At 35.6% G+C, this 19,885-nt stretch overlaps 1 protein-coding gene across 2 annotated transcripts in view; it reads left to right on the forward strand.

The window, feature by feature from the left end:
• Positions 1–19,885, forward strand: part of LOC110021566 (anaphase-promoting complex subunit 2) — a 64,561-nt gene that overhangs the window by 23,802 nt on the left and 20,874 nt on the right. For both annotated transcript variants that reach the window (XM_020720104.1, XM_020720105.1), the window contains exons 4-10: positions 2,131–2,408; positions 2,802–2,873; positions 9,127–9,365; positions 16,564–16,980; positions 17,442–17,643; positions 17,972–18,086; positions 18,420–18,499. In XM_020720104.1, coding sequence (XP_020575763.1) covers positions 2,131–2,408; positions 2,802–2,873; positions 9,127–9,365; positions 16,564–16,980; positions 17,442–17,643; positions 17,972–18,086; positions 18,420–18,499 — 1,403 coding nt within the window. The remainder of the gene's footprint in view (positions 1–2,130; positions 2,409–2,801; positions 2,874–9,126; positions 9,366–16,563; positions 16,981–17,441; positions 17,644–17,971; positions 18,087–18,419; positions 18,500–19,885) is intronic.

The following is a 19,885-nucleotide window of genomic DNA, read 5'->3' on the forward strand; positions in this document are numbered from 1 at the left end:
GCGGGGGTCAGCCCGCGGTCCGCGTCTTTTACAATTTAGAAATCGCATTTTTCAATAATCTTTCCATAAAGTGGGTACTAAACAGTGATGCAGCGTTTTCAAAACGCCGCCCGCACTTATAAGCTGTCCCAAACGACCCCTAAATTGAATCGGCTGGGGGCCAAAAAATGGAACCAAAGGCCAGTTCAGCCCTTCCGCGTGCAGTTGGGATGGGCGTGGGAACATTCACATCACTAGTGGTCGGTGAGGTTGCCTTGGTGCTGATAAGGTAGTCGGTAAAGTTTTGTTGACTTGATGGTCTTGCTTTCATGAGAGTGTTGAAGGCCGGCAAGGTCATGCTGGCTTGAGGTGTCATGATGATGTGAAGTTCTCACAAAGTAAGCATATCAAATTCACAATATTTGGGTGAAATCTGAATGTGGCGAAAGTAAAGTGAGAAAGGACGAATCCCTCAAAAAATTAATTTATATTTCCATTTTTCTTCCAACCAAGTAACTAAATTTTAAAAATCTTTAATTTGGTTCACTCTACACTCATGATACTTGCAACGAAACAACCCCATGACATAAGAATGAAAGCAAATACACATAATTCTCGCAAAACATGACGTAACATAATAAATGATATCATATTTTAAATCAAATATTTGGTCGAGTTAACAAGGAATAACAATAAAAATTTCACTAATGGCTGCCTAAGAGGGACCGCTAGCTGTTGTAAGTACCCTTTTGGTTTGTAAGTAATACTGTTCCATCCCGAGACACAATTTTAGGAGATCGACTGTAAAAATCCACACTTTACTGTTAAAATTTGCTTCTAGCTTTTTTAAGGAATTTGACAGCGAGCAACAACACGCTAATATTCAGATTTGTTTCCAACCATATAATTACTATCTAGATTTGCTTCCACAGTATATAATTATTGGTTTCTATAGATGAAGCACAAAAAAGAGTAACCACAGCTTGATTAATCGCCCAGATTCCAATAAGACAAGCCTCTGCTTGCATTAAACCACCCATTTTTTCAACAATTGTTCTAAAAAATATGCATATTTCTTTAATCATTAATTTTGAAAATTGATCATGTTGTTGGACCTCCATATCTACCAAATACATTCAACTTTGCATCATCAAATTTACAAATCAAGATAATGATATGGTTCTGCAACTTTGATGGTTTGATGTATAAATTTTTATGCCAAGTGGTCGACATGCTTTTTAATTGGACATTGGAGACTCTTAATTCTTTAGCTACTGTTTGCAATACCTTACCAAGGCTCAGCTTGGCTAGTTCCATGGGATCACTGTCAGCTTCTATTTAATGTCGCTTAAGTCTAGTTCATTTTCAAATTTTTAATTGGAATAAATTTTATCTCTAGTAATCTAACCTTCTGTTGAGAAAGTTGATTTACTTGCCTTTGTTTCTTGCTTGATTTGATGTTCATAAATGTGCATTTATGATGCTTTGCTATGTTATGCGCACAAACTTTACCACTATCAATACAACTCGCAATTTATGTCGGAATTTATCTAATTTTTTTTCGTTCGGGGATGCACTAAACCCTCTTTTCTCTTCCTTTTTCATGATGTAGGTGTTATTCATGAATTTAGGGGTGTAAGTGAGACTAGCTGACTTCTGAGCCAGCTCGGGCTTGTCTTGATAAGTGGTTCGTGAGTTGAGCATGTTGAGCTAACATGCCAAGCTCAAGCATGCTCCGATTTGACTCGTTATCTCATGAGCAGGCTCGTTAAAATAATACTAATATAATATATACTAAAAATATATTAAAATTCAAGACTTTATTTTTAAATTATTAAAAATTCTTAAAATTTATATATTATCTTTTATATAAAATGATTTTTTTATGTATCTTTTAATTGCTCATTTTATTTGTCATTTTATTATAACATTAGCTTGAATTAATATTTTTTTCTTTCTTTCATAATAAAGAAGCCGGTTCGTGGGCTGGCTCGAACTCAGAGAATTAAGCTCAAGTTCAAGTTTGAACTCAATTAATTAGTCAAGTTCGAGCTCAAGCCGTGGGTGGCTCAAGCTTGACTCAACTCATTTACACCCTTATTCATGATATTTATCTGACATCCGTAAATTTGATATGTTTCTTTTCTCTAGAGGTACTCCGCCTGTATTTTAAGCATAAATTGGAGGAGCTAAATACCATAATTAACATCAGTTATGAAGATGGAATGGGATCTTTGAAGAATGATGGAAATGTTAAGTATGATGCACCAGATGAAATGAACATTGACGGGAACCATTCTGAATCTGCGGTATCTAAGAATTATTCTTTGGTCAAAAGCATTGGAAAAGTTGTTCTTGATCTTAGAAATCTTGGTTTTACAGCTTTGACAGAAGATGCCTATGCTTCTTCTATCATTCAGCTTTTGAAGGTTAGTGTTTATAGTGCATCATCTATTATCTTCTGGGGGGCATTTACATACATAGCACACAATTGTTATGTATTTACATATCTAACAGCTAACCTTTAATATTTACATTCATACCGCCTCAATCTTTCATATCACATAAAGAATAGCACCATTTTAACTTTTAAATAGTGAAATACACCTTCCCTTGCAAGGCTAGGTGGTCTGTATGTAAAAATTGAAGTTTAGATGTTAGATATGTAGATACATAAGAATTAAGTGTATGCAAATCTTCCAATATTTTTTTCTTGTACCTTAACCTCTCTCACGTTCATATAGACATTCATGTGCATATCAGCTGACACTGACCAGAACAAAGCCTGAGAGCTTATAAGTGCGTTTTGCTCCCTGAAACAGGCCAAAGTTCAAAACTTAGCGGTTGATGATTATCGGACCCCTGTTTTGCAGTCTATTAAGGAATGGATACAGGTATGCTTTTATATGATTCTCAATTTAAGCAGTTGTCACTGAAGAAGTAATGTGATTATATTAGTTTTTTTGGTGCATTCACATACATCCCAGTTCTTATGTATTTACATATCTAACACCTAAACTTTGATTTTTTACATTCATAGCACCCAAATCTTTGATATCACATAAAAATACCACTATTTAAACGTTTTAAAAGTGAAATACACCTTCTCATGCATAGGTAAGGTGAAAAATTGAAGTTTAGGTGTAGATGTGTAAATACATAAGATTTGAGTGGTATGGTATGCTTGTAAATCTTCCTAGTTTTTTTTATCCACAATAGGTTTGCTGATGAGCTCTGCATAGTGGAGCAACAGTTGATAATACAAAAGTCTTTTATGTTAGCTCTAGTTTTATGGTTGGTGATTATCTGAGGCCTGAGGCCTGTTTGCTTGCCTATCATTTATCTTTGAAGAGACATAAAATAGTTCATTATTTAGTGTTCTTCTGCTCCATTGGTTAATGTAATGGTAATCTTACTATATTCATTATCGTTAGTTAAAGAAGATTATTATCATTGTTATCTTTTTCCTAGATAACGTATAGTTTCATCACTCCAAAATTTTATTTTATTTTGCCAAAGCTTGGTACTTATTTTCACAAGAAATACACAAATTTTAAATTTCGCTTGATATTGTGATGCACAAAGTTAAGAGACTTTTTTTAAGTGAAAAGATTTGAGTGATTATATCCAGTTTCGCGTTTGTGTAACTTTCAATTATAAGAGCGCAAGAATTAAAAAGTGAATTACACAAGAAATGTGCATGCAATTTCTATATTTTGGGAACTGTCAACCATACGCATATTGTTATGGCTGTCAATTTATTAAGCAGTGTTTTGCAAAGTATGCTTATTATCGTGTGCCATTAAAAAATCATAGTCTTTGTTTGCTCTTTATCGCTTCACTGCAGTTTTAATGGGACACAACAAATACAATCTTCATCATTTTTTATTGTAATTACGCAATTTATATTTTGTTTGGCTTAGTGTTCATCGTGTAATTTTCCAACACATTGCCACAAGTTTACCTAATTTTTGGCTTTTAATGTATTTCTTTTGCTCAAAAGAGGTCTGAATTCTGTATTGATACTAGTGAAATATTTATGGTTTAATCTAACAACATGGTGTACCAATTTGATGAGATTTTTGATTGATTGGTGTGGGCTCCCAAAATTCATGACCGCTCCTTCCCCCTAAATAACTTTCTACATTTAGTTTTTATTTTTGTTTCTTTGAGAGAGTTTTGGAGAGTCTAATTTGCAGAAGGTCATACTACCCAAAGATTTCACCCTCATTTAGTAAGAGCTTTATGATATGTGATTGAAGGTTTCCCATAGGCGTAAGCTCCTATGGTTACTTGCCTCTCCCGGTAACGGGAGAGCACTTTGATTAAAGCTAGTCACTAAGAATTGAATATTCAACATATAATAACAACATACTTAGGATTGAAGTTGTAGAATTCATCACTTAAAGCTTAAAGCGAATGGTGAGGGAATGAAGATGAAATCCAATCAATATCCCATGGTTTCGTCATATCGGGCCTTCGTGGTCCCTGATCTACATAGTTAGAGGAGATAGTCGACCCAACCTGATAGAATGATTCTTGTTAGCAACTACGGGTTGCTTCGTTCAAGAGATCCTTGTAGATCTGGGATGAATGTTTGTCTAGGGGACTAATTTAAGTCGACCTTGTAGAAGGTTTTATGCCAATCAGTTATACTGTTGTGATTCACAACTTAAACGGTAGAAAACCATTAGAGAACATACGGGCTGCGACCATGACCGTAATATAATGATGTCATTTGGCGGCAACCACCCGGTCAGAGAACTCTGGTCGTATCCGCTATTTTGCGGTGCCATTTGACAGCAGAACCACACGGGCCATATCTTTACTGACACGTAATTATTTTGATCGTGAATATATTGATACCTTTGATATAACATTCACTCTTTGTGAGTTGAAATCAATCAACAATTTGTGACTCTCGACAAACTTTGTGGAAGGCAGATAAATTTTGCTTTTAGCTTTTAATTGATTGAATTTTACTTATTAGTTGGTTATTTTGAAAATCTTGTTTTTAAAGATTAACCCTTCCTGTTGAAATCTTAGATCAACAGGACCCATCGGGGATTTGAATATTTTAAAGCTTTTCATATTTGAACCGGAATATTTAGTTTTATTAGTTTAAGTTTTTTAGAGTATAAGTCCCGTCGGCTTCTATCCTTATATGTAGGAGAATCGGACTATGTGATTTGCCCTTGTAAATTTCTATTTTAGAATTTGAACGCATTCAGAAAGTATTTTTGAAATTTAGGTGCCTTGAAATTATTCAAAATTTGAAATATTCTAAAAAATGTTCTTGCGTTTACATAAATATATTTGGAGCTTAAAAAGGTCGCATTCTGTTCGCAAGCAGACACATTGAAATTTGGTGGAGAGATTTGACATATTAATTCTTCATTTAAACATTTAAAAATAATATTTGTGTCTTAAATTTAATCCAAATTTATGATATTCAAAATTTAATTCAATTTGTCAACTCTCTCAAGCTTCGATCCAATCAAGCTTTGCCCCAATTTTTGTTTTCAAATAGATCACATAAAGATTCATTTACATGATTATATGTTTTTTATTTAATCTTCTTCAAATATGATCGAATTTGAAGCCAAACAGAAGTCCAATTATATTAATTGACGCATTCAATTTTTCTTGACTCTTATGCAAGTCTCAAGTGCATTTAATTTATCTTCTTGAAATGACTTCAATTACAGCTTAAATATTACTTTGCATTTTGTAACATGCATTTTCTTTTAGTTTTATGTAATTTTTAAAGTCCAAACAATCCATATTTTTATATTATTTATAGTTTTAATATTACAAAAAATTTTGGTAGCCTCCCGACATCAACCTGTGTTAGGGGGCACGGGAGAATGTCAGCCTTCCCAACTATCTTACAAGATGCGTTGCTTAGTACCGTGAGACACTGCTGTCGGGGAGCAAAAAAGTAAATTTAACCTGCGATATTAAAAAACGCAATATGTCTTCAATGTACCTACGCAAAATATTAGATCACAAACCAGTATTTTCTGATTGGTACTTTACTTTTCCCGAATAGTACTCAATTCTCATGGACAGGTACTTGCTTTCCCACAATCAGGTGTTTTAAAATCTCAATTTTAAAAGTTTTTCCAAATGAGTCTGCATTTTTTCCCCAAATGGTACTTAATGTCCTACAAACGGGTATTCATGCTTCCTCGAATGGATATTTTGAAAGTTACCTTATTATCCCAATATGTTGTACCTTTCCGAATGAAGCTGAGACAAAGTTGACAATCACTATCCATGATGACAGCGAACAACAACAATAAAATAAATAGGACAATAAGATTTTTTTTTCTAAATTATACACATCATAAGGTACTTAATAATAATTTGGAGACGGGAGGCCTGCTTAGGGATTAGGGATGTCAAAATGGCTTGTTGTTTGCGAACAACTCGTGTTCGGCTCGTTAAGAAACTCATGTTCGATTCGTCCACTAAGTTAACGAGCCGAACACGAATACTTTTTTGGCCTTCGCTATATAAACGAGCTAAACACGTCACTTTTTAGTATATCAATAAATATACTACTGATCAATATATATATATATAATTGATGAGTAATATTTTTAAAAAAATTAATTGACTACAAGGCTATAAAGATTTATAATCAATTAAAATTATTAATTAAAAAATAGAATAAAAATATATTAAATTATATTTAAATGGTGTTTTAATATAAATAATAATATTTAAATCTTCCCAACCTCTAACATCGTACGATTGCGTGATTAGGGTTGTCAAAACGACTCTTTGCTCCTGAACAACTTGTTCGGCTTGCTAAGCAAACGAGCCGAATAAGAACTCACTTTTTGTATTCGAACTGTAAACAAGCGGAACAAGAACAATGATATATGCTTCTTTTTTTATTTTGTTATTTTTTGTCTTATTCTTTTTTTTTAAATAATAAATATTTTAGAGGTCAACAAGCATTCCTTGGAAGAGATATGTTGTTTGGGACTAATAATAAAGAGTTATTCATGGTTTAAGTGTTTATGCAAATGCATTCCTTCTTTTAAACTTAATTATTGAAATTAATTAGATATTTAATGTCGGTAATGCAGTTTTGGCAATATCTATTATTATTTAAATGATTCAATTTAGCCAATTTCTGTTTCTCATTGGCCATCAACCCAATCAAACCCGGTAATAAATGAGCTAAAAATTGTGGACCAAAATAAATTGAAGTAAACATGAAATGTGATACCAATTTATGTAGTTCACTCACATTTTCTAATGCCAATGGATGGAAATGGAAATTGGCCCCTTTTAGGTCTTTTGTTCATATAACCAAAGGAAATGAAAATTCTCAGCAAATTAGATTTAAATTTATGTGAATCTGTATAATTAAAAACTTTTGAAGCTTTGATAATCAATGCCACCTCTTCTAAATTTGTACGTAAATTTGTAGGGTCTTTAATTCTTAATTATAGTTGTATTTCCGTTATTCATAGGATTTTTTATGCATGAAATTTCATTATTTATTATTTGTTTTTGAAGTTACAATGAATTCAATGGAAGATTACTATACCCTTATTTCGCAGGCTTGTAACAGGAAATTAGTTTGAACTTTAATGGTAGGAGGCATTGATAAGTCGAACTGAAATATATTTTTTGGGTCATTTATGTACCACCCAATTCATATGCATTTATATATCTAACACCTAAACTTTATTTTTTACATTTATTAACACCCAAATCATTCATATTACATAAAAAATATGATCATTTTAACTTTAAAAAAATGAATTAGGCCTTTTAATGCATAGGTAAGGTAGTATATATATGTGAAAATTGATGTTTAGGTGTTAAATATGTAAATATATAAGAATTTAGTGGTATGTTTGTAAATCTTCCAAATTTTTCTTGGCATGACAAGCGTCGGTGATACTGGAGTTTGCACAAATCACAATAGGAAAAAGATATATTATTACCGAAAACAAATAGGCGGTTACGATCAACACACTGGAAAGGAACAATGCAACAACAAGACTCGAAAATTTGAAATAGCAACAGACACGACACAAATAATTAAGCTATAATGGAGCCTTGGGGTCTTCGTGGTGATCAACAGTCTTTGGAAAGGTGACGACAAGGTAGAGGTGGCTAGGTAGATGAGGGCCTAGACTTTGGGGAAATGATGACAAAACAATGGTCGATGGCTGTCCTGGGCGGCAACACACAGGAAAGAGCGGAGACAGCAAGAGGACGGGAAGACAAGCGGCAACACCTTGCTGTTTGGGTGGCAGCAGCAAGGTAGGCTGGTGGACAGCAAGGAACGGCAGGTCAAACAGCAGCAGTTTGCTGTTTGGGGGTGGCAGCATCAAGGTAGAGGGGTTTTGGGGCAAATGTGAGGGTTGAAATCTGGTAGGCATGGCTGACACAGCAGGGTAATGATAAGAGCAAGTGGTAGGGACAGCTGAGGGTGCTGGAACGGGTAAGGACAGAAACCTGTCGCTGTCTGGGATGTCGGCAGCAAGCCGAAACACGGATGGCAGCGGCTAGAAGATGGGAAAACTGCAGGGAAACAGGCAGCAAACGGCTGTTCGTGGGAGGCTACAGTAATGGAGGGCGGCCAGAAGCGATGCGGGGAGGATATGGAAGGGAATCGGGAAGATAATCACCACCTAAGGGGATAGATACAACCGGAACATCACCCAATCCCTCGGATACAACCCTCAAAGGGCGAAGAACGGACGCCGACGGCTGTCCTAAATAAAACATACGAAAAATTGACATCAAAATTTTAATACAACAAATATATAGGAAAATACTACAATGGAATTAAAGATAGTAGGAAATAAAACATAAGAAAGGAAAGCGGGATTATTTCGGCATGTCTTCCGCGATATATATTTCCACGGTGTTGTAGCAGCTACAGTACCGCGTAACACAATAAGCTCCCTCATCAATCGATCTAAATTTTGGTCCTCTTGGTGATTCAAGTTTCCAATCCATGCTATCCTTGAGCTATTGCAGTCTGTCTTCAATAGTTATTAAGCCATTTTCATAAGCATATTGCTTATGATTAGCATAGTTTTAATGTTTACCATATATTTTGTAAACTTTTATTTTTTACTTTGTTTAATCTTTTTTGTATGCTTCCTTCAGGTTGTTCCGCTCCAGTTCTTGCATGCTCTTTTATGCTATTTAGGAGACTCATATGACAATGATGTTTCATCTGGTCTGATATCACCTTTGGCTTCTCGTCCCCCTTCATATCCTGGGATTGATGCTCCCTCTGAAGGGCTTGTCAGGTGGCAGCTACGCTTGGAGTATTTTGCTTATGAAAAGCTACAGGATTTGAGAATTGGAAAACTTTTTGAAATTATTGTGGATTACCCTGACAGGTTGTGAGCAGACTTTTCTTTCTTACTTTTATAAACAAAAGGTTTTGAATTATATTAAGATTTTTACATATACTATACATCTTTGAATCATGTTGTTTCCCTATTTTTATGTTATGTATACAATGGCTGGCTCTTTTCAGTTCCTTATTTGATGTTTTACATGGATAATTGATCTTTCTGCGGCTTCGTATTTTCATGTTACACTCATCTTATTGACTTTTGACTTCTTAGAGGGATGAACTTAGTAATCTATATAGGCATATCCTTGTTGATTTTTTCCAATGTATAGATCCAAATAAATTCTCTTGATGCATGTAAATTAATTTTTTTTTGAAATAGTCTATTTAGTTAATCACACGGCTCTTCACTAAATTCTGTCACTTGACTTGTGACAACTAATCGTTAACATCATCATAAGCTTTATTCCAAATGCTTGGGATCAATGAAGAATTTTTGAATTCTCTTTTATCATTCATTTCTATCGAGTGCTACATATGGGTCTAGTTTTATTTTGCGTAAGTTGTTGTCATGTTACTTTTGTTCTAACCTTTTTTTCCTCCTTAATCAATCCATCTTAGTTCTATCTACTTATTTTTTTGGTTCATCTTCTTTCCTAAGTTATGCATATTCAAGCCTTCTAAACATATTATCTGTTATGTTAATTTCAATAAATGCCACTCCCGCTTTCCTTCTAGTATGGCTATTTCATAGTATATTAAAAATATCACAAGTGTATTCCAATTTATAAAAGCTAAAATAGTTGTATCTTTTATGTGATATTAAATATTTTTAAGATGACACATATATAAAAGTAGAGCTTAGGTGTTAGAAATGTAAATACATAGGTATTTGGTGGTAGGTATGCAAAGCTTCCCTTTTATTATTATTTTTTAATTTTCCTACTCCATCGTTTTTCCTCTCCCTCGTTCTGCAGAAAGGAGAGGAAAATGGGGAAGCGGGGAGAGGTGCGTCTGTGTTATGGAGAAGCGGAGAGTACGAAGCGGAGAGGAGCAATCTTCTCAATATCTTCGAGTTAGAGAGACGACGAGGAATCAGATTGGAGATGGGCGGCGCTGCAGATATTGGCGGCGCTACAGATGGGGAGCTGAAGGAGATCGACATCAAGAACCTCAGCTGAGGGTCGAGAGAAATGTTAAGGAAGGTGGAGACTCGGTCCACTTCCTTGAATTGGCGACCTCGGCACTTATGGAAATTATTTAAGTTTATTTCCTTATGTATTTTTGTTCCCTGCTATAGCTTGATGCTTCCCTGTTTTTATTTAAAACAGTTGCCTTTTATTGACATGAAGAATTAAGGAAAACTTTATTAATTAATTAAGCTTTATCAAATTAATCTCCCGCCCCTCCTGTTGCTATAGAGAAAAAGGCAATGAATTTGATAGCTTGCCTTAATGGACTTTATATGGGTCATTAAAGCATGATTCCATGTTTTCTCTATGGAATCACGAAATTAAGGGTTACCAAAGTAAGTTGGATACTGGGAAGCTTTAAAAGGGGCTCACGATTACAGGGAAGTGTATTACTCTCCAAACAACTTTCTCTCATTGGATTATACTTTGTCGTGAGACTGAAATAAAAGAATCACAAGGAAACTCTTCTTTAAAGTTGTCTTTCTTCTTCTTGGTGTGTCTCTCAGTTTAGAGAGAGAGAAGGTGAGGAGAGAGAGAGAGAGAATTCTTTCTTGTAAGTCGACGTGGTCGACGATGTAATCCTAAAAACTAATAAAATCCTCTGTAGCTCCGTGGACGTAGGCAATTTGCCGAACCACGTAAATCTTGTGTCGCCTTTTTTGGTGTAATTTTTCTAGATCTGTTTTTCGCTTTATTGCCGTCGTTTTTTCCACAACAACTGATATCAGAGTCTTGGTTCGAGGCTGAAAGAAAACGATGGGTGGAGACGAAGTGATGGCATCGGGGATCGAGAAGTTCAAAGTCACAGATTTTAGCTACTGGAGGATGCAGATAGAGGACTACCTCTACGAGAATAAACTTCATCTGCCGTCGCTGGGAAAGAAGTCGGAAAAGATGGACGAGGCGGAATGAAATCTGTTGAATCGACAGGTTCTGGGGGTTGTTTGATTAACCCTGTCAAGATCCGTTGCTCATAATGTCATCAAGGAGAGAACTACTGTAAATCTCATGGCAGCTTTATCAGGCATGTATGAAAAGCCATCAGGGAATAATAAGGTGCACCTGATGAAAATTTATTTAACCTGAAATGGCGGAAGGTGTTTCTGTTGCTCAACTCCTGAATGAGTTCAATAATATCACTAATCAATTGTCATCTGTTGAAATTGATTTTGATGACGAGATTCGTGCGCTGATATTATTGGCTTCATTGCCAAATAGCTGGGAAGCCATGAGAATAGCAGTTAGCAGTTCTGCAGGTAAATCTAAACTGAAATATGATGATATACGTGATTTGATTTTGGCTGAGGAGTTGCGCAGGAAAGATTCTGGCGAGACCTCGGGTTCGAGTTCGGCACTGATTGTTGATTCTAGAGAGAAATCACGGGACATGAACTCAAACAGAAGAAGATCAAAATCAAAGTCTGGTCAGCAGACAATCTGCTGGAATTGTGACAAGACTGACCACATAAAAAGGAACTGCATGAATCTCAAGAAGGAGAATGATGACGTTAATATTGTAAATGAAGAGATACATGATGCGCTATTATTGACAGTTCAAAGTTCTGTTGATGACTGGATTCTAGATTCAGGTGTTTCCTTCCATACATCTTCCTACCGGAAGTTAATGCGGAACTATGTTGCAGGTAATTTTGGGAAGGTATATCTGGCTGATGGAAAAGCTCTAGATGTGGTGGGGATAGGAGACGTTGATATTGCACTCGCTAATAAGAGTAAATGGACTTTGCAAAAAGTCAGGCACGTTCTTGAATTGAAGAAAAACCTCATTTCTGTTGGGCAGCTCAATGAGGGTGGTCATTCAATAGTGTTCTTAGATAATACCTGGAAGGTGACTAAATGAGCATTAGTACTGGCTCGGGGTAAGAAAACTGACACACTATATATGACTACAGGTTTACTCAAACGTGAACACATGAGCCAGAGGAGCATTATGGAGAAACAAAAGAAAGTCAGTTTCTTAAAAAGTGGCAGAGCGCCAAAGGCAGTAAAACTGGATCCTGTATGGACAGATAGTGGAGAACCACAAAGCTATGAAGAAATCTTGCAAGATGAAAGTTCGAGCAAGTGGGAGCTGACAGAACTTTCACCAGGGAAGAAGACATTGCATAACAAGTGGGTGTACCGGGTGAAGACTGCGCTTGACAACAGTAAAAGGTTCAAGACTGGACTTGTTGAAAAAGGTCTGCAGTTGAGGCTGAATATTGCCCATGTAGTGAGAGTTATAAGTAGAATCATGAGTAACCCAAGAAAGAGCTTGGAGGTACAAGGCTGTGTTGACGGTGATATGTCAACTAAAGTTGTTACTCTTGAGAAACTGAAGTTGTGCTCGACTTCAGTTCGTCTTCTAGCTTGAAGACAGAGGTTTTGAGTTGCAGAGGTGAAGTATATCACGTTTGAGGATAAGGTTGATGCAGCCAGCAAATAATGCAGTCAGTGTCCTAGTCTCCAAGTGGGAGAATTGTTAAGGAAGGTGGAGACTTGGTCCACTTCCTTGAATTGGCGACCTCGACACTTATGAAAATTATTTAAGTTTATTTCCTTATTTATTTTTGTTCCATGCTATAGCTTGATACTTCCCTGTTTTTATTTAAAGCAGTTGCCTTCTATTGGGAAGAATTAAAGAAAATTTAATTAATTAATTAAGCTTTACCAAATTAATCTCCCGCCACTCCTGTTGCTATAGATAAAAAGGCAATGAATTTGATAGCTTGCCTTAATGGGCTTTATATGGGTCATTAAAGCATGATTTCATGTTTTCCCTATGAAATCAAGAAATTAAGGGTTACCAAAGTAAGCTGGATACTGGGAAGCTTTAAAAGGGGCTCATGATTACAGGGAAGTGTATTACTCTCCAAACAGCTTTCTCTCCTTGGATTACATTTTGTCGTGAGACTGAAATAAAAGAATCACAAGGAAGCTTTAAAGTTGTCTTTCTGGTGTGCCTCTCAGTTTAGAGAGAGAGAGAAGGTGAGGAGAGAGAGAGAGGATTCTTTCTTGTAAGTCGACGTGGTCGACGGTGTAATCCTAAAAACTAATAAAATCTTCTGCAGCTCCGTGGACGTAGGCAATTTGCCAAACCACATAAATCTTGTGTCGCCTTTTCTGGTGTAATTTTTCTAGATCTGTTTTTAGCTTTATTGCCGTCGTTTTTTTCACAACAAGAAACGGTCGAGAGAAACGGGCGAGAGGGAGCGAAGTGTCAAAATTTTTTTCTGAAACTCAGACCGCGGGGTTCGACTCGCGGTCTGCGTTTAATGTAAAATCTAAATGCCGTTTTTACAACCATTGCCTGAACGCTCGATCCAGACACTAAGACGTCGTTTTCAAAATGCCACCGCATATGATAAGCTGCCCCAAACACACCCTTAATGTTGGGCTTGAGCTTACCTCGCATACCGCACTAGTGCATGATTGTTCAGATGCACGAAGCCTTACAAGCTATTTTTGATGATTTATCAACTAAAAATCATTTCTAGTGAGTCTTAATTCTTTTGTTATGCCCACCATAAAATGACAGTTGATGCATATTTGTGGACATCTGAGCTATAGATAAAATTATAATAAAATATCAACTTCCAATTATTTTGGTTGGAAAATGAATGGAAGAGAACTTTTAAAAGAAGAGACTTTCTTGAGTGGCATTTGATGCCTCTGGTTCGTGTAATATGCCGAATACTTTATGCATTTGATGAGCTGGATGATGAAATCTTTCGTTGCCCAGTTTGTTGTGGCATGGTTTTGCAACATTCTTTTCTATACCATGACTAAGGAATAAAATCTAAAAAATTCAAGGCAGATCTTGGGGCGTTTAGAATATTATAGCAAATTGTTTCTTAACCTAAAGAAATACATCTTCCGCACCAATAGGTATTTTTTTATTTTTATTATTAATTTTTGAGGCATCCATATGGAGTAAATGAAGGTTTGCAAAATCTAGGATTGGTCCATGCTCACTGCCATTTAGACGACACAAAGTTTACATGGTCATGTTATTTTTTGTCATGGCTTTGCAATTCTTTTGCAACACATATTATCAACCGCTTTTAGAAAAGCTAATTTAATTAGAGCGCCATAAACTGTTTTTGAAGTTGATGCTTATGCAAATTGCCTTGATTTCGGAAAAAAACAGACATCCTGATGAGTTTTTAGTAAAAGAATTCAAAATAAGAGAAAAGTGTACTACTTATTTTCAAGACTTGGATTCTATTATAAGAGCTTCACTACACTGGGAATGTTATCTCAAACAAAATGAATTTATTTTGCATAACAAACACTAATCTCTTAGATACATGAATTTGTGAAAAGTTCCTTTCTTGTATGCATCCCCAGTGGACTTGCTTTCTTCAAAAATTCACTTTTCTCTTCAAACACTGTGAGTCGTTTTAGTTGAGTGATTGAAGCTTTGAGTGGGAGGGCCACCCTCCTTACTATTTTGCAGACCTGTGCTTGTGAGATTTGATTCTTTAAGGATATGTTTGTTGATGATGTAGATTTCAATGACATATGGGGAAATTCCTTCAACACAATAGTATCAATGATTTTCATGCAACGGGACTTTTGCTACAAGAAAACCAATATGCATTCTAGAGATGTTTATGTGAGAGTTCGTAATACATGGTTTATATTCTGGTGGACAATAACCCTTCTTTTATGTCTACACTAAGGTACATAACTTTGTAGATTTTTGGATTGAGTCGACTAAAAATTTCACATACAAGAATGTTGACTAACTAGCTGTGCATGTGAAATAACTCTATCAAGAAGTTGGCAAAAACCTGAAAAACCAAGGTTAACTAGAAACGACAGTTGATCAACATCTTCTCACGCCTCACAAACACTTGTATCTCACTATTATGTCCCAAAGCTTCAATTTAGAAAATAGGTTCATTCCTAGTAAAGAAGTAGCTTGGTGCTCATTTATGTATTATAGACATTTCCGACCATTTGAAGATCTCCAAGACTTTCAATTTTAGATGTATTTTTTAACGCTTTGCATTCAATACAACTATCACTATTGACCTGGACTCGAGATCGAGTTCTTTAGAAGACATAGGAGGTTGATGCAACAACAAGCTTATTTCGGTTACCTAGCAGCTCATTTTAATCTTTCTTTGGCTTATGCTATTATGCCATGTGGGGTTCTATTGTTTTGTTTCTTTCTCTAGTTTGCTTTTTTATTTTCATTTATTTTTCCCAGTTTTCAAAATAATATTGTGTCCTTGTTAGCAGTATTTATTACAAAACTATTGGATGAAAGAATAGGGCTAATTTTTTGCTTCTATAATATCTAAAAAAATAGTGAAGGAACTCTCTATTTTTATACTACATCAAAGGCTGGTATCCTCCGCCCTTTATTGAAGTAGCACTTCATCTTCTTTCTATGCTTTTTTCTCTCTCTGATTGCATGTTACTTGTAAGACACGCTTTTTTAGTCTCCTGCTTTTTTACTTTAAAAGTCATTGTATCATTTTTCTCGTTCTTTTATATAAAGGATCTGCATTCCTTAATCCTATCACAGCTTGATATTACTTGCTCTTGTAGCAATGTAGCATACTTGGCAATATAACATTCACTATATGACATATCATGTTATTTTTTCCTTTTCATGTTTTATTATTCCTAGACCTTCTATTTTCTAAAGCTTCTCGTCATATCATTTTTTGTGCTGTATAAGATGCATAAAACTTTCATAGATGTCATCTATAGATACTAAATTGCACGCTCCAATGTGCATCTTAGACAATACAACAAGATACAATCTTATTCATAAACCTTCAATGTACTTTATTTTGATTGAAAAATTCTTTGATCATATGATGACTACTAATAATGCTAGTAAAATTCAGCATAAATCCATACGATGTTGGTTAGTGGGTTAAGTTATGCTTTGTTACAACATGGAAGTTGAGCTGGAGCTTTTGTTTTATAATTTAGTGTTTTTTTTCCTCCTACTTTTCAAGTTGAGCTCCTTTTAACCATCTATAGATGAAGTCCACAGACTGAATTTTTGCTCTATCGGAGTTCATGCAGCTCTCCAGCCATTGAAGATCTAAAACAATGCTTGGAGCATACTGGACAACATTCAAAACTTGTTGATTCATTTATTTCTTCATTGCGATATCGATTGCTTACAGCTGGTGCTTCAACTAATGACATACTGCATCAATATGTTTCAACCATTAAAGCCCTCCGAACAATAGATCCAACCGGTGTATTTTTGGAAGCAGTAGGAGAGCCAATTAGGGACTATTTGAGGGGAAGAAAGGACACAATTAAATGTATTGTTACAATGCTTACTGATGGAAGTGGGGTAAACCCGAGTGGAACAGGCAATACTGGTGATAGCCTCCTTGAAGAATTAAATAAAGAGGCCGAAAACCAAGAGACTGCTGATACTGATGAAGATATTAATGTTGATGACAAGCAAGCATGGATTAATGCTGAATGGTATTTTTTTTCTTTTTAATTGTTTTAAAAAAAGGAAAGTTTACATACCCAGCACACAATTCTTTTGTATTTACATGTCTCACACCTTAACTTTCATATTTACATTTTTACACACACACACACACACAGATATATATATATATATATATATATATATATACTTACATACATACATGTACATATCTATATCTATATATATATTTAGCACTTTTGTTTTCTGAACCTATTTATGAAAAGGTGTTTTTGACTTTTAAAAAGTGGTAATAGTGATATTTTTTATGTGTTATTAAGGATTTGAATGCAATGTGTGTAAAAGTTTAGGTGTGAGACATAAGAATTGTGTGCCGTTTATATAACTGACCCTTGAAATAAATTCTACCGGTAGTCTTTATCAAATTTGCTATTTTCTGCATTTTTGTTGTTGACACTAACAACTTTAGATGCTTGGTGTTGTTTTTCAGTTGGGAACCTGATCCATTAGAGGCAGATCCACTGAGAGGCTGCAGGCAAAGGGGGAAGATTGACATACTTGAAATGCTTGTCAGCATAATTGGTTCAAAAGATCAGCTAGTTAATGAATACCGTATTATGTTAGCTGAAAAGCTTCTTAACAAATCTGATTATGACATTGACTCAGAGATACGAACTCTAGAACTCCTTAAGGTTGGTTCCTTTTTTGTTTAATGAGGAAATGTGAAAATGATCCGGACTCTTTGTCAGGGGCTATTTTAGTCCTAGAGTCTACAAAAGTTTCAATTTAGTCCCAAACTCATATTAAAAGAGTATGGGGACTAATTTGACACATTTATAGCCTGGGACTAAAATACCAATATAAGTAGTCAGATGACTATTTTAATATATTGATCGAGGAAAGGAACATGTACATCTGTACAACAGGAAAGTGAAGGCATAATGTGAAATTTGTAGTACCTGAAATTCCTTGTTTTAGTATTTTACTCTTAAGCTGACTTTACATGTACCATCTGATCAGATACACTTCGGAGAGAGCAATATGCAGAAGTGTGAAGTAATGGTTAATGATCTCATCAGTTCCAAGCGGATGAATGCTAATATCAAGGCATCCAAATCTCAGCTTGCTGTGAATGGTATAAGCTTTCTTATTAGTGTAACTGCTAATTATTTATTGCTTTGTTTTTTGGAAATTTACATACATACCACAAAATTTCTTTGTATTTACATATCTAACACCAAAAGTTTGATGTTACGTTTAGAACACTTTGGTGTCGTGTGCATGCGCATGTGGATCAAAAGGTTTTAAAAAGTTAGTAGTAATTTTTATGTGATAATAAAGATTAGAGTGTTATGTATATAAATATGAAAGTTTAGGTATTAGATATGTAAATACATAAGAATTGTGTGGTATGTTTTGTGAATGTCCCTTTATCTATTTTCTTTTATTGTTTTTCATTCGTTCCTAGGTTCTGAGCAAGAAAAAGCCTTATCTCTGGATCTTGTTGATGCCACAATAATTTCTTCAAACTTTTGGCCTTCAATTCAGGTAACGAGTCTCAAATAATGATTACCTGCATTTTTGGCTACTTTAAAAGAACTTCTCGAGGAATTTATGATAGAAATAATAATAATAATAATAATACAACTTCTACATTCTATGTTATTGTCCAGCTTTCGTTAACTCTTGAGTGCTTTTGTGAGTATAGTGTCATGCCCTGCCATCTTCTTCAAGGAAAAGACAAGACAAGCATGGGACTGAAAATTCTAGAAGAGGCTTGCATGGCAAGAACCTTCTAGAGCCAAGAAGGTAGAAGAGAGTTCCACACAACTCTAGAAATTTCTACCCAATTTCAGAGATTAAAGGAAGACAATACTCCATGAAGAATTCATGGATGGAGCATGGAGAGTTCAAGAAGAATCTAGAAGGATCTAATATTATGTATTTATGTAAAAATTGTATGGAATAAACTTGAAAGTAGGGAATTCTAGAATATTCTTATGGATTAGAGGGGGACTATAAATAGAGGTCCCTCACCTCATTTGTAATCACCTCAACATTCAATCAAAGCTTCCAAGTATTCAAGTGTGAAGTGTTCCTTTCTCTTTACCATTCTTCTTTAGAGTGCTTGGTGCTCACAAGTCCAAGCGTTGTGAGAATTAGACTGATTTTGTGCTAAAGGAGAGCGTTAAAACCACACGGGTGACTAGAGCAAAGTTAGTCCGTAACAGTTGGTATCAGAGCCTTGGTTCGAAGGAATATCAAAAAGCATCAAAGAGCACGTGATGGAGTCAGAAGCCACTAATGTGGGCAAAGAGCACCCAAGCCACATGGGAAGTCCAAGGAGATCATGCATGACTTTGATTCATGCCTTGCTCGGATGGAGAAGACAATGAATGACATGGAGGGCCAAGTAGAGGATCTTTGCCAAAGGGTTGATGGACTTGAGGAGGAGGACGCCACCATCCATTCAATGATCAGAGGTATGATGCTCCAACTTGAGGACCTTAATGGGCCATATGGCTAGGTTGTAGGAGGATTTGTTGGGGAAACTCCAAGTGGTGCGAAGAGCCTATGAGGAGGAGATGGGTGATATGCGTGCTAGCTTGGAGATGTGTGGAGACATTTCGCTGTGCAAGAGGGCATTAGCGACATCCACAAACCATCCCACTTACAAAACCAAAAGGATTGAAGTAACAAAACCTATGAGTTTTGGTGGAGGGGTTCGCAACGCGAAGGAAGTAGACAACTTCCTATGGGGACTAGAGCAAATACTTTGGAGCGATGGGGATTGCCGATGAAGATGCAAAAATATAATTTACCTCTCTTTATCTCTCGGGCATCGCTATGCTTTGGTGGAGAAGAAGAAAAAGAGATGAAGAGAAAGATTTGTGCTCCGTGTCCACTTTCAATGACTTCAAGAGAGAGCTAAAG

The sequence above is a fragment of the Phalaenopsis equestris genome, unplaced genomic scaffold, assembly GCF_001263595.1.
Source record: "Phalaenopsis equestris unplaced genomic scaffold, ASM126359v1 Scaffold000135, whole genome shotgun sequence".
Classification (NCBI taxonomy): domain Eukaryota; kingdom Viridiplantae; phylum Streptophyta; class Magnoliopsida; order Asparagales; family Orchidaceae; genus Phalaenopsis; species Phalaenopsis equestris.